The following is a 14,968-nucleotide window of genomic DNA, read 5'->3' on the forward strand; positions in this document are numbered from 1 at the left end:
CCAATCCCCAGAGCCCGTCACCAGGGGTGCTGGGATATCACCCAGCAGGAGTCGAGGCCACTGGGTAGGGAGGGGCCCTTGGCACCCTGGCTCTGGGATTCGAGTGGGGCCGCTCGAACGGGGCCGACACCATGTATACGGTGAGTGAGAGAGGATGCCCTTCCCACCAGAGCTCAGCAGCCTGGACCCCGAGAATGGCTGCTGGGCTGCCTGCCGCACGGCCACTCTCCACGCAGCCTCAGGCACGCACACTCACAAGCCCTCTGCCGCCTCACTGTCCTAAGCCCAAGCCCAGGACCTGTCAGGGCCTCCCCACCAGAAGCCTGCCGCTCTAGCCGCCCTCGCCCACCCGGTGCACCTGCCCCGGGACCTCTGCCCTGCAGGCTTCTGTCTGGAGGCCAGGCACACAGGCTGTCCCCACCTTCTGTAAAGAACACTTGCTGGGTAGCGTGCCTGCCTTCCTGACCCCTATGGACAGAAGTCTCTTATCTTCCACCCTGGTCGCTTCCCCGGCTTTCTGAACCAGGTCACCTCTAGCCATTCCCACTGCTGAGGGTCCGGGAGGAGCCGCCTCTAACAGCCGCTTCTCCCTGTCCTCCATCAAAGGCTTCAAGGTTAACCGTGGGATGTGCCAGGGCTCAGCACACCTCCACTTCCACTCTTTTGCTTGGCAAGAATTCCCAGAAGCTTCCACAACACCCAGACGGGAGGGCAGAGACTGTGGCTCAGCTGGGAAACGGGCCACTGGGTGAGACGGGTGCTTATCGGGCCCAGCCTGACAGCTCCCAGACACAACGCCAGAGGCTGCAAGTGGGTGAGGGACAGCCGCCAAGGCAGAAAACCGTGGCTCAGGAATGAGGGTATCAGGGCTGCGCCTCCTGCACTGCAGCCCGAAGAACCCATTCACGCGGCAGCAGCGGCTGTGGCCGGCCCTGCTCCGGGCAGACTCACCTTTGTAGCCTGGGCGGCCGATCTTCACAAACTTCTTCACCTCCACCTTGACCTTCTCAGGCGCGGGCTGGGCAGGGGCCTCCTTGGCCTCCTTGGCTGCTCGCCGGGCCCTGCGGGCAGGATGGATGTGGTGCTGGGGCCCCTCCACATGGGCCCAGGTGCCAGGAGCCCCCTGACCTTGGAGCTCGCTACAAGCTGAGGGATGAGGAGGGCCAGGGGCCTGGGAGGGGCCCTGGGGTTTGGCTGAGGACAGGGATAGGACAGACATGTTCTCTTCCTGTCATGCTCCTCACTGTCCCTGGCTGGGGCCCTTCCAACAACTCCATGTCTCTCTTTTTTTTTTTTTTTTTTTTTTAAATAAGACAGAGTCTCACTCTGTCGCCCAGGCTGGAGTGCAGTGGCAGCATCTTGGTTCACTGCAACCTCTGCCTCCCAGATTCAAGATTCTCCTGCCTCAGCCTCCACAGTAGCTCCGATTACAGGCGTGTGCCACCACGCCTGGCCTAATTTTTGTATTTTTAGTAGGGATGGAGTTTCACAATGTTGGCCAGGCTGGTCTCGAACTCCTGACTTCAAGTGATCTGCCCGCCTCAGCCATCCATGCCTCTGTTCTCTAATGCTCCCCAGAAACCGTACTCCAGCGCGCAGGGAGGCTCAGGCCAGGCTGGCTTCCCGGCTGTGGAGCAGTGGCCCGTGAGGCTCACAGAGACTTGAGCCGACGGCTGCTGGAGCACCGGGCATCAAAGGGACATGAGGTACTCACAGGTTGGTCTGGTGCTTCTTCCCCTGGGTATGTGCCAGGTAGCTCCCCTGGAGTGGAAAGGAAACATGCATGACTCGAGGCCAGGCGGACGGACACAAGCAGGTCCCCCTGACGTCAGCCACTCAGCCCGCTGTGCGCCGTCCGGAGCCAGGCAGAGGCCGCACCTCATTGTTGTGAAGCGTCAGGCAGAGCTTGCATTCATAGGAGCCCAGGTGGTTCTTCATGAAGTATGGGTCCTGGAGGGGAAGAACAGGTGCCCGTTAGACAGAAGATCGCAGCCTGCTGCGGTCAGGGCCCTCAGAGGCGGAACCCCCTTTCTGTAGAGGCATTGCTGTCCCTGACAGTGGTCAAGCGTTTCTGAAAATGGGGGATCCGGCGGGAGGCCTTTGTGAGCACGGGTGTCACCATCTGGGGCTGTGGCCCAGGCTCTGAGCAGTGGGGATTCCCGGGGAGCCCCCGACACCACCTTCCTGGTGGTTCTGAGTCAGAGGGAGGCAGAGCCAGGACAGCACCGCTGGTCACTCCCGAGGCAGGGAGCCGTCCGCTGCCTACGCCACCACGCCAGGGGTCGGCACAAGGCAGACACAGATACAAGAAAAGCAAATAGGCTACACTGAAGACCCAGAGACCCGCCCATCTGCAGGCCCTAAGCCGGGGCAGCCGGGCGCACACTTTTCGTCTCAGACGCTGGAGTTCCAAGTCGAACTCCACCATCTGCGGCTGTGGCACCCCTCTACCCATGACCTCATCTGGAAGACGGGGACAGTAACAGAGCCCTTGCCATAGGCCAGGCCCGTGGGGCATGTCAGGGTACACAGCGCTCCAGCCCCGATGCCCACGGTGCTGAGGGGGCCCGGCTCACCCCTGCCTCTGCACAAGCTCAAATCAAAGGCTGCCCTTCACCACATCTGGCTGGACTGACGCCAGCTCTCCCCACTCCCAGAAAATTAAATGATGCAAAACAGAAGGCTTTGGACAGAACAAAACGTTTCCACACGGACTCAGAGCCACAGAGGGTCTGCTCTCTGGGGTGGACAGACGGGAGCTGTGGCTGCTTGGGGGCAACAGGGGAACGTCTGGACACGGGCCTGCATCGCCCAGCCTGGGCGGAGGCCCAGAAGAGCCTCTGGCACCCTCTCCAGGGCTGCCGTGGAAAGCCCAGCACCCACCACAGGCGGCTGCACGGTGGCTGGCCCACCTTGTTGATGTCGATGGTCTCCAGGGCCAGCTGCCGGAGGCGCTCCCTGCGGTCACGGTTGCTCTCGGAGGAGGAGGCCACGCCCCCGCTCCCGGTCTTGCCCCCAGGGCGATGCTGGAAGTCCATGGTGATGGCCTTAGGGCTTTAGCAGACTGGGAGACACCTGTGGAGGCCAAGAGGAGAGTGAGGAAGATGGCTCAGAACTCGGGGCTGCTGCTGGGACCTCCCCGGAAGGGCTGGGCTGGAGCCCGCGAGACTGCCCCTCACCCTGCACTCCCAGCGCCAGGGTCTAACCAGCCCTGAGGGGGCCACCCTATAGCGCACCCAGTCTCTTCCAGGAGGCCGAGGCCCACTGTGGACAGGCACAGACACGAGGAAGCTGGAGCCCGTCTCCAAGTGACCGTGCATGAGGGATGGAGAGGAAGCCGCTCCAGCCCAGAGTGCCAAGGCCTGGAGACCTGAAATGGCAACAGGGAGCCCAGAGAAGGCATAAAGGGAAGACAAGACCAAGATGTCACAAATGAGTCACCACCTCCAGGAAGCCATCCCGGACTGCCCAAGCCCCTAGTGTTCACACCTTCCTCTGAACTCCCTCCCTGGTTGGCTACGCTTACTTGTCCCAACCTAATCTCTTGGGCTCGCTGTAAATTTGTTAGGAGGTGAGGACACTGATCTTCGCGTCCTCACTGGGTAACACCCGGGAGATTGGCCACATCTGCTTGTGGCGCAGAAGGGCTCTGCTGAGTCCCCAACACCCTCTTCCTGACGCAGGCCTCTGCCATGGTTTTCCACGCCCTTTCAGGCTCTGTGCAAACCCGAGTTCCAGGCAGCCTCCTCTCATTTCCTGGTAGTCTTCCCCTTGCCTGCTCAACGTTGGCCCCAGGCCCTGGTTTAAGGGCCTTGGGTGAGCTCAGAGAGATGGGGCCCATGAGACTGAGTGAATCATTGCCCCCCAAAGATGTCCACATCCTAATCCCTGGGACCTGTGAACATGTCCCCTCATGGCAGAAAAGGGATGGGCAGGTGGGCTTGAGGATCTTAAAGCGGCAGGTGATCCTGGGTGACCCGGGGCCCTGTGTCCTCACAGGGTCCTTGAGGATCTTAAAACGGCAGGTGATCCTGGGTGACCTCATGAGAGGAGGCGGGAGGCTGAGAGTCAGAGAGGCTGCGCTGTGGCTGTGAAAGGGGAGGAAGGGGCCCCGAGGCAAGGGACACAGGTGCCTCTGGATGCCGGGAAAGGCAGGAAACGAGTGTCCCCCAGAGCCTCCAGAAGGAATGGAGCCCTGTGGACTGTTTGGACTCTGACCCCGGAACCAGAAGCTGATACAGCTGCGTCATCTGAACTACTGCAGTGACGTGTCACAGTGGCCGCAGGCGTGCAGGGGCACACTGAGGGACAGGCCACGTGGCCGCAGGTGTGCAGGGGCACACTGAGGGACAGGCCACGTGGCCGCAGGTGTGCAGGGGCATGCTGAGGGACAGGCCACAGTGGCCGCAGGTGTGCAGGGGCACGCTGAGGGACAGGCCACAGTAGCTGCAGGTGTGCAGGGGCATGCTGAGGGACAGGCCACAGTGGCCACAGGTGTGCAGGGGCATGCTGAGGGACAGGCCAGCTATGCTGAGGGACAGGCCAGGTGTGCTGCTAACTTGTCCACAGTGGCTGCAGGTGTGCAGGGGCACGCTGAGGGACAGGCCACAGTAGCCGCAGGTGTGCAGAGGCACGCTGAGGGACAGGCCAGCTGTGCTGCTGACTTGTGGTGGGGCCTGAAGTCACCCCTTACTCTATGGGGGCCCAGGACCCCTCCCCAACCAGTTTTTATTCCCTGGGCGAATTTATGAAAATGATCAAGCATGGTAACTGGTGAGGTGGACCTCCCAACTCACTGCAGTATCACAGCTGCCCCATCAGAAGTTCAGATGTCACAAAAGCCCACCTAGAGATGCCCATTTTTACATGTTGTCACGTAAACTTCGAGAAACCACCACCGTGACCATCGCCATCCCTTCACAAAACAAAGAACATGCCAGTGTGAAAAAGGAAACTGTGACACCAGAAGGACTGTCCTTTGCCGGGAACGCCACCCTCTAGCCCCAAGGAACCCTCCCCGCCTTGGGCTTCTTGGCCACGCATTCTTCAGGACCAGGGAGAACTGCATCCTCTCCATGCTGCCGCAGGCCACGCCAACTCCTACAGTCCCTGCTGCCACAACAGCTTATAGCTGCCTGGGAGGCTCTGTCTCCGGACGGCCTGGCAGGATTGTGTGGGTGCCGCCCGGACAGGTTCATGAAGCGCCTCATTTTTCTCTGGGGGACATTCAAGCATTTCCTGGTCAAGTGACATGAAACTGACATCGGGGGACATGCGTGGGGAGCCCAGTGAGCAGCCTCCCATCAAGCCGCAGCCGCAGTTGCCTCTCCACGCCATCACAGAAACCACAGTCCTCCACGCATCTCAGCACCGAACCAAGCCCTCGCTGGGGGAACGTGCGAGAAGGCAGGCAATCGGCCTTCTTTCACGGATGCACTCCAAGAACCCAGGAGGGGCCTGGTGCTGGGAGGCACTCCCACACACAGATCTCAGGGAGTCATCAAGCGCTCCCCTCTCCCAGGAGGACGACCTGTCCCTGTCCCTTTCGTCATGAAGGAATTCAACAGCATGCAAACGCCCTGCTTGTCCCTGTCGTGGCCTCTCCTGGAGCACGCCCCCACTCAAGAGGCTGAGCTCTGCAGAGCCATCACTGGTCTCTACCCCAAAGCCTGCGCTCTCCATAGCGCCCACCCATGCATCCTCATGGCTGGCAGCTTCTAGCAGAGAGAAGAGCGGAGGGCTGGATGTGTCTGCGGAGGACCCAGGGCCCAGGAGGAGCGGAGCTCAGCCTCAGGAGTGACCCGTGCTTTGCTCCTCCACGCGGGAAGAGGCAGCACAGCTTCTGGGGCCAGGACAGGTACAGATGGCCACACCAAGAGCCACCAATCTATCTTGATGTGCTTATTTCTGGTCACATTTTAGTGACACTTCCATGGAGAACATTCTAATGACCCAATGGCTGGGAGGACTTGGAAAAGGAACTTAGGTGGCAAAATGCTAACAAAGCCAAGAGTTCAAATCCATCTAGGGCGAGCCAAGTTACTTCTTAAAACTGGCCAGACAGAACGCCCCAGCAGCCTGTGGCTGGCTCAGGACACAAGCTCCAGCTGTCACAGGGAGCACCTTGTGGAGTCTGGCCCACGGAAACCTACACCCAGACCAATACTCAACCACTCACCAAGTAAAACTCCGATCCGAAAACCAGAAACCATCCGAACCCAAGCCATCGCAGCCACCGAACACCCACACTGTCCCTCCCCAGCAGCTGAAATGGGGCGGCACCCCGCGGAAGGTCCTGCGCTCCAACCCCCCACGACCCTCAAGCCTCCCCAGCAGCTGAAATGGGGCAGCACCCTGAGGAAGGTCCCACACTCTGATCCCCCACAACCCTCAAGCCCACCCAGCAGCTGAAATGGGGCGGCACCCCAGGGAAGGTCCCATACTCCGATCACCCATGACCCTCGAGTAGATCAGAACTTCATTACCAGAAGAACTGGTATAAAAGGGCCTCTGGAGTTAGAGAGACAGGCTCAGCAGAGCAAGGGGGTCCAGGGTCAGGCTGAAAAGAGGGGACTGAATCACGACGTGCCGACTGGGCAGCGGGAAGTCCGGCAGTTCCTCCGCACAGCTCAGGTGGCAGGTGGCCCAGCACGGATGCCCCCCACCCAGGGGGAGGCCAGGAGTCTTTTCCGGGGAAACAGCGCCAGAGGAAGAATTCTCAAATACTGACATTCAGGGTCCCCACACCTCAAAGAAAAGGCCTGCTCCTCGCCAGGCCACTGGGCAGTTGGCCTCCCTGGATGAGAAGTGGCGCTCACACAGGGCTGCCGGCCGCTTTGTTCTTAAAGAGAAACACACACATCTGAGAACAAAGAGGCTGATGGGAATCCCAGTAAGAGATCGCTGACGCTCTCCTTCATTAGCGGGGGAAGCCACTGCACTACAAACCCAGAACAGGACGCTGAATGATAACAAGTTGAATTAAAACAAAAAGCCCTTGAAAAATACAGACGGGACGATCCAAACAAAAAATTCCACACCAGAGTTGGAAGCTGAGCCAAACAAATCTTTCATAAAGGAAAGTCAAAAGTTAAAAAAACAGGAGGAAAAGCAAGAACCTAGAGGACATTCCAGAGTGAGAACTGAAAAAACACCCAACAAAATAAAACAGGAAAAATATTATCACAGAAATAACATAAGAACATTAACAAGAAAATTAAAAACAAAAACAAAACTCAGGACTAAAGGAACCAAACTGTCCAGATACCAAGCACCCACCAGGGTCAGCAAATAAAAAGATCCCTGGTAAATAGGGAAATCAGGAAATTTTATGACACCAAGGAAGATGTTAAGCTTCTACTAGACAGAAAGAAAACTGAGCAGAAAAGATCAGAAACCAGCATAGGAACTGATCTTTTGAGAACAGCACTGAAAACAATGCTTTCACAGTTCTGAGCAAATCCAGATTTTCTCTTTTTTTTTTTTTTTGAGATGGATTCTTGCTCTGTCGCCCAGGCAGTAGCTCCATCTTGGCTCACTCCAACCTCCACCTCCCAGGTTCAAGCGATTCTCCTGCCTTAGCCTCCCGAGTAGCTGAGATTACAGGCACATGCCAATATGCCTTGCTAATTTTTATATTTTTAGTAGAGATGGGATTTTGCCAGGTTGGCGAGGCTGGTCTCAAACTCCCAAACTCAGGTCATCTGCCCGCCTCGGCTTCCCAAAGTGCTGGGATTACAGGCGTGAGCCACCACGCCCGACCTACAAATACAGATTTTCCATCTAGATTTTTATACCCCACCAAACTTCTAACTACGAGGGTAAATAAACTCATTTTCAGACAATCAAGGACTTCCCCCATCCCCGAAAAAAATCATCTGTTTCTTCAAAAGCTCCCAGAAGTTCTGCTCTGACGGCATGTGAAGAGGAAGAGATGGCCACACTGGAAACAGAGGTCAGCACATGGGAGCAAGGACAGGAAGGTTGGGGACGGCAGCTCCACTCCCAGGTCAGAGCACAACCTGTCCCATTTGGAGGAGAAGGAGGATACGGGGGTCTTGGAGGGAAGCGGTGAGGGGAGATCAATTTATTTAAACCTGTGCAAAATACAACTGATAGGTGTGGGAGATGTGGGAGCTTTGTGGGAAAAAAACAAACAGCAGGTAAAAGAAAATCAGGCTAATGGTAAGAACAAAGTCAATTAGCTTTAAGGGAAGATAGAATGGTACAAGAAAAGCCCAATTGAACATATTACTTGTTTTGGCAGCCAACAATATTTTGCATCTCATTTAGAAAACACAACCAGGCCGGGCGCGGTGGCTCACACTTGTAATCCTAGCACTTTGGGGGGCCGAGGCGGGCGGATCACAAGGTCAGGAGATCAAGACCACGGTGAAACCCCGTCTCTACTAAAAATATAAAAAATTAGCCGGGCGTGGTGGCGGGCGCCTGTAGTCCCAGCTACTCGGAGAGGCTGAGGCAGGAGAATGGCGTGAACCCGGGAGGCGGAGCTTGCAGTGAGCCGAGATTGCGCCACTGCACTCCAACCTGGGCGACGGAGCGAGACTCTGTCTCAAAAAAAAAAAAAAAAAAAAAACACAACCAATGACCAACTATGCTCATGACATAAACTCATTCAGGATATGGAAGGTGAAGGTGCAGTGGGTGGATGGGAGGTAGAAGATCTCAACAGCCATGACAAGAAATCAGCAGATGATGTCTACAAATTGATAAATCCACGAAGAAGTCTGTTACTTACTAAGGTAAAGATCAGGGGCCAGCCTGGCCAACCTGGTAAAACCCCATCTCTACAAAAAATACAAAAATTAGCCAGGTGCAGTGTCTCATGCCTGTAATCCTACCACTTTGGGAGGCCGTGGCGGGTGGATCACCTGAGGCCAGGAGTTCGAGACCAGCCTGGGCAACATGGCGAAACCTCATCTCTACAAAAAATACAAAAATTAGCCGGGCATGGTGGTGAGAACCTGTGATCCCAGCTACTCGAGATGCTGAGGCAGGAGGACGGCTTGAGCATGGGAGTTTGAGGCTGCAGTAAGCTGTGACTGCACCACTGCACTCACTCCAGCCTGGGTGACAGAGCAAGACCCTGTCTCAAAACAAACAAAAAACCGATGACGACCAGGGGAAATGAGCTTAAGAATTGAGGAAAAGTAGCCTCCAGGACCTGGGACTAGACCATTGAGAAGGAATTAGTTTTTGGTGGCAACACCGTCCTCTCCTTAAACCTAGCAAACAACCTATTTTCCAGAGCTCCCCCTGGCTGTTTGTTGTTGTCCAAGGATACACAAGAACAACGGTCATAGAGGGGTGCACCTGCAAAATGGGCCAGCTAACGTTTTCTGGTCGCCTTTGGCATGATGTTGAAGCCGTCACTCCCGTTTTAAGGGAACTGAGGCTCACAGGAGTTACATCACAGAGCCCCAGTCAACTAACAGGTATACATTAGCATGCAGAAGCATTCTCGGCTACAAGGAAGGCGGCCCAAACCATTTCAGCCACGATCCCGATCTGACCCCAACGACTCTTGGTTGTTTCTTTATTATTTTGTGAAACAGGGTCTTGCTCTGTTGTCCAGGCTGGAGTGCAACGGCGCAATCACAGCTCACTGCAGCCTCGACCTCCTGGACTCAAGCGATCTTCCCGCTTCAGCCTCCCGAGTAGCTGGGACTACAGACGCGCGTCACCAACCACGCCCGGCTAATTTTTTGTTTTTTTTTTTTGCAGTGATGGGGTCTCCCTATGTCGCCCAGGCTGGAGTGCAGTGGTGGGATCATGGCTCACTGCAGCCTCGACATTCCGGGCTCAAGCGATCCTCTCGAGTAGCTGGGACGACAGGCGCAGCCACCACTCCTGGCTAATTTTTAAAAATTTTTTGTAGAGATGGGGTCTCGCTGTGTTGTCCAGGCTGGTCTCGAACTCCTGGCCTCAAGCGATCCTCCCGCCAAGGCCTCCCTCAGCAGTGAGATTACAGGCGTGAGCCCCCGCGCGCGGCCTCCCAACAGGAGTTTGTAAATAGAGTTCCTAGCGGGCCCGACCCTCCAGGCCCGCCCAGCGCGGGACCTCAGGATGCACAAGGCCGGGCACTCACGGGAAGAGGGAGGGGAGCGACGCCGCCGCCCACCCCTCGGCCCACGGCCTGTCGCAAACGCCTCTCTCCTACGTCCGCTGTCCCCCAGGGAACCCTCGGTCCGCGTCGGCCGCCGCCCTCAACCGCCTCTACTCCTCACCAGAGCTCGAGGCCGCGCTAACTCCTCCTCGATCCGCCACCTCCACGACTACGTTCGGCGCACGCGCATCGCAGGCAAAGAAAGCACTTCCGGGACAAATGGGGCGGGCCCTCTGGTGTGCGCATGCCCGGCCCGCCCAGCGGCGGGTGTCAGAGGGCCCCGAGGCGCGAAGGAAAAGGCCGGAGGAGGCGGGGCTGAAAGCGCGGCCTGGAAGGCAAACTGCGCGTGCGCACAACGCTCTCAACGAACCCTCGGTCCGCTGCGGCCGCGCGGGGCCAACTTTCGCGAGTGGGCGGCTGACACTCTCCGGGAGACGTTATCGCTCCCTCCAGTTGCGCCTGGCCGCTCTAGGAAGGGGTGCCAGCCATCGCTGTGGTGCCTTGATTATGTTCCACCTTAGTCCGGTTTCAGTTTAATGGTTATGTAACGACGGTCCGTCTCTCCTACCAACCGGTACACCGCACCCCCCCCGCCCCGCCCCGGGTCGCCAGCGCCACGCCGCGGAGACGGACGGCATGGCCGGCCCAAGGTGCGCAGGCGCACTAGCCCTGGCGGTGCTTCCGTGTCTGCGCCCTGAGACATTTTTGGCGCCGGCCGCAGCGTGAGCGGGGACGGCGGCCGGGAGGGCGCGGCCCGGGTTCCCGTTCCCCGCGGAGCCATGCGGTACAACGAGAAGGAGCTGCAGGCGCTGTCCCGGCAGCCGGCCGAGATGGCGGCCGAGCTGGGCATGAGGGGCCCCAAGAAGGGCAGCGGTGAGCGGGACCCTGGAGACCGAGACAGTGCCAGGGGCGGGAGGCCGGGGCCAGGGCCGGGGTCTGGGCGGGGGTGCCGGGGCGGGAGACCGGGGCCGGGGTCTGGGCGGGGGTGCCGGAGGCCGGAGGCCGGGTCGCGGCGCCGGGGGCAGGAGGCCGGGGTCCGGGCGGGGGCTGCCTGCGCCCCTGAGTGCGCGCTGTGCCCGCAGTGCTGAAGCGGCGGCTGGTGAAGCTGGTGGTGAATTTCCTCTTCTACTTTCGGACAGACGAGGCCGAGGTAGGGGCGTCCCGGGCGCGCGGGCGGGTCCCAGGCTGGGCCCCGCGGAGGCCGGGTGCTCACCGCCCCGTCCCGGCGCCCTGTCTCCTCCAGCCCGTCGGAGCCCTGCTGCTGGAGCGCTGCAGAGTCATCTGGGAAGAGCCCGGCACCTTCTCCATCAGTGAGTGAGGCTAGGGAAGCCAGCGGCGCCTCCCGACGCCCGGGGCACCCGCAGCGCCGCACTGTCCACTCTCCAGGCGCCCAGGGTCTCCTCTGTGTCCCCAGCCTGGCGCCACCCTCTCCAAACACAACAGTGCATTGTCCATGGGCAGCTCAAGGTCAAGTTCTCCTGGCGGGCACCACCCTTCCCACCTGCCGAGTCCACTTAAGCTTGGGTTCCTCCCAGACACTGCTCTTTCTTACCTGTGGGCCCAGGCTGTACTCACAGGGCAGATGGGCCAGCCCCACCCAAAGCGTTTCCCCAGCTGCCACGACTAGCACGGGTCTAGCATTGTTATATGGCCCCTGGCTGGGAATCCGAGGTGGGGGTAGGAGGAGTGAGAGGGGGGTGTTCTCCTGGGTCTTAAGAGATTCCCTTCTGTGGGGAAAGATGGAGTCCCTGCTAGTTTGCCCAGAGTGGCTGTCAAAATTCCACAGGCCAGGTGGCTTAAATATCAGAAACATTTTCTACAGTTCTGGAGGCCAGAAATCCTAGATGAAGGTGTGGGTGGGGCGGAATCCTTCTGAGGCCGAGGGGAATCTCCCGGTTCCTAGTGGTGGCCAGTATCCTCCAGGTTCCTTGGCTTGTGGAAGGGTCACCTTGTCCTCCCTGCATCACGTCGGTGCCCACATTTCCCCTTCTACACAGATGCCAAGCAGAATTTAGGGCCCACCCTGACAACTCCTTTTTACTTTGCCTTGTTATTTTATTTGGTTTTTTTTTTTTTTTTTTTGAGACGGAGTCTCGCTCTGTCACCCAGGCGGGAGTGCAGTGGCGCAATCTCGGCTCACTGCAAGCTCCGCCTCCCGGGTTCACGCCATTCTCCTGCCTCAGCCTCTCCGAGTAGCTGGGACTACAGGCGCCTGCCACCACGCCCGGCTAATTTTTTGTATTTTTAGTAGAGATGGGGTTTCACCATGGTCTCGATCTCCGGACCTCGTGATCCTCCCGCCTCGGCCTCCCAAAGTGCTGGGATTACAAGCGTGAGCCACCGCGCCCGGCCTATTGCTTATTTTTTGAGACAGGGTCTTTTTTTTTTTTTTTCTTCTTGAGACGGAGTCTCGCTCTGTCACCCAGGCACCCAGGCTGGAGGGCAGTGGCGCAATCTCGGCTCACTGCAAGCTCTGCCTCCCGGGTTCACGCCATTCTCCTGCCTCAGCCTCTCCGAGTAGCTGGGACTACAGGCGCCCGCCACCACGCCCGGCTAATTTTTTGTATTTTTAGTAGAGACGGGGTTTCACCGTGGTCTCGATCTCCTGACCTCGTGATTCGCCCGCCTCGGCCTCCCAAAGTGCTGGGATTACAAGCGTGAGCCACCGCGCCCGGCCTGAGACAGGGTCTTGCTATGTCACCCAGGCTGGAGTGCAGTGGTGCAATCTCGGCTCCCTGTAACTTCCCCCTCCCGGGTTCAAGTGATTCTCCTGCCTCAGCCTCCCAAGTAGCTGGAATTACTGGGTGTGCGCCACCATGCCCAGCTAATTTTGGTATTTTTAGTAGAGACGGGGTTTCGCCATGTTGGCCAGGCTGGTCTTGAACTCCTGACCTCAGGTGATCGTCCCACCTCGGCCTCCCAAAGTGCTGGGATTACGGTCTTGAGCCACCATGCCCGGCCCTCTTTATTTTTGAGACAGGATCTCTGGTTTCCCAGGCTGGAGTGCAGTGGCGTGATCACAGCTCACTGCAGCCTCAACCCCGTTGGCTCAAGCAATGCTCCCACTTCTGACTCCAGGGTGGCTGGGCCTACAAGGTCCCCCCACCACACCTGGCTAATTTTTGTTTTTATAGAGATGGGGATTTTGCCATGTCACCCAGGCTGGTCTCGAACTCCTGAGCTCAAGCAATCCTCCCACCCTGGCCTCTCAAAGCGCTGGGATTATAGGCATGAGCCACCGCACCTGGCGACAACCTCATTTTAACTAGTTTATTTGCAAAGACCCTATTTCCATACAGGGCCACACATGGCTTCTGGGGGTCAGGACATGAACACATCTTTGTGGAGGCCAGAGGAGGGACAGTTATGGGCAGTGGCAAGAGGAAGCTGCTCCTGTGGCTGTGGGTAGGACCCACCACAGGTGTTCCCTCCCCAGGCTTCATCGAGGACCCTGAGAGGAAGTATCACTTTGAGTGCAGCAGCGAGGAGCAGTGTCAGGAGTGGATGGAGGCTCTGCGTCGGGCCAGGTGGGGCCAGGCTGTGGTGAGCACTGCTGGGGTGGGCACAGCAGCCATGCAGAGCAGGCATCTGACCCCGTGCCACCCTTTTCCCCAGCTACGAGTTCATGCGGAGAAGCCTCATCTTCTACAGGAACGAAATCCGGAAGGTGACGGGCAAGGTGTGTGCAGGGCTGCAGAGGGCCGGGGTGGGGCTGCAGGTGGCTGGGGTGGGGCTGCAGGTGGCAGAGGCAGTCCTCCGGCCCTGGCTCATGGCCACCCGTGCACCCCACAGGACCCCCTGGAGCAGTTCGGCATATCCGAGGAGGCCAGATTCCAGCTGAGTGGCTTACAGGCGTGAGCGCAGGGCCTGGCGGTCGGTGTCCATGAATCGCTTGGCCATGCCTGGATTTTTTTTGTTTCGTTTTTTGGTTTTTGAGTCAGGGTCTCACTGTGTTGCCCAGGCTAGAGTGCAGTGGTGCCACAGCTCACTGTGGCCTTGACCTTCTAGACTCAAGTGATCCTCCTGCCTCAGCTTCCCAAGTAGCTGGGGTCACAGGCATGAGCCGCCACACGCGGCCATCACACCTGGATTTTCAATGGGAGGCTTTTGGTTTGGAGACATCCAAAGCCTGAAGCCAGGGGGGTGTGGGCAGGGGCTGCATTTTGTGAAACTGCCCAGCAAGCTGCCCTCCCTGGGGCCCCAGGATCCACCTAACTGGCCTGGCACCTGGTGCCACGTGCTGCTGCCAGGATACGCGCCCTCCCACAGGTGCCCCGCCTGAGTTGTGTGCATCCAGGGCCTGGCGAGCCCCCGGGCTGGTGGCATGGCCCCCCTGCCCCGTGCTGAATGAATGTACAGAGTCAGACAAAGCTGTGAACGGCATAGGGGCTGAGTCCCCCACCAGCTGTGAATTCTCCTGCAGACAGGAGGGCCCTGGCTGTGCACCTGGGGAAGTGGTTGCCCTGGGGTCGGGGTGCTTGTTCTCTTCAAATAAAGGTACCTCTTTTCCACACTGGATGGCGGTGAAGTGAAGGAGAGGGGAGGGGCAGCCGGGGAGCCCCCACCTAAGGCAAGTAAGGCTCAGGGTCCTGAGAGGCAGTGGCTGGGCCTCCTGCACTGAGGGGAGAGCTAGAACCCCCAGCCAGGACAGGTGGAGGCTGGGACCCAGGCCTGGGGAGAACGGGGCTGCTGTGTGGGATCAGGAATCCTGTGGTGACCTGGGGTCCCGCCTCTGGCATTCACGGGCCCTCCTGAAGTGTGGCTGGGGCCTGGGCCAGCTTTGGTCCATCTGATGTGAAAAGGACTTTGCCGATGTCATTGGGGTTGCAGATCTGGTTTTTT

At 58.5% G+C, this 14,968-nt stretch overlaps 2 protein-coding genes across 3 annotated transcripts; one reads left to right on the forward strand and one right to left on the reverse strand.

Moving 5' to 3' along the window:
- Nucleotides 1-6: 6 nt before the first annotated feature.
- Nucleotides 7-10,313, reverse strand: LOC105739075. The gene is made up of 5 exons (XM_030795921.1): nt 10,248-10,313; nt 2,913-3,075; nt 1,879-1,950; nt 1,715-1,761; nt 7-1,061 (listed from the first exon to the last, which is right to left on the reverse strand). The coding sequence occupies exons 2-5, from the start codon at nt 3,036-3,038 to the stop codon at nt 332-334; spliced, it is 975 nt and encodes a 324-aa protein (XP_030651781.1). The 5' UTR covers nt 3,039-3,075; nt 10,248-10,313; the 3' UTR covers nt 7-331.
- A 499-nt stretch (nt 10,314-10,812) lies between these two features.
- Nucleotides 10,813-14,642, forward strand: PLEKHJ1 (pleckstrin homology domain containing J1). Of its 2 annotated transcripts, none has more exons than XM_030795939.1 (6): nt 10,813-10,999; nt 11,266-11,276; nt 11,370-11,436; nt 13,563-13,653; nt 13,742-13,805; nt 13,919-14,642. In XM_030795939.1, exons 1-6 carry the CDS (start codon nt 10,906-10,908, stop codon nt 13,982-13,984), a joined length of 393 nt encoding a protein of 130 aa, XP_030651799.1. In that variant the 5' UTR covers nt 10,813-10,905; the 3' UTR covers nt 13,985-14,642. The 2 variants fall into 2 exon arrangements, with proteins under 2 accessions (XP_030651799.1, XP_003277050.1); XM_003277002.3 differs by having other exon boundaries at nt 10,814-10,999; nt 11,209-11,276.
- The last annotated feature ends 326 nt before the right edge of the window (nt 14,643-14,968 follow it).

This window comes from Nomascus leucogenys, chromosome 17, assembly GCF_006542625.1.
Source record: "Nomascus leucogenys isolate Asia chromosome 17, Asia_NLE_v1, whole genome shotgun sequence".
Taxonomy (NCBI): domain Eukaryota; kingdom Metazoa; phylum Chordata; class Mammalia; order Primates; family Hylobatidae; genus Nomascus; species Nomascus leucogenys.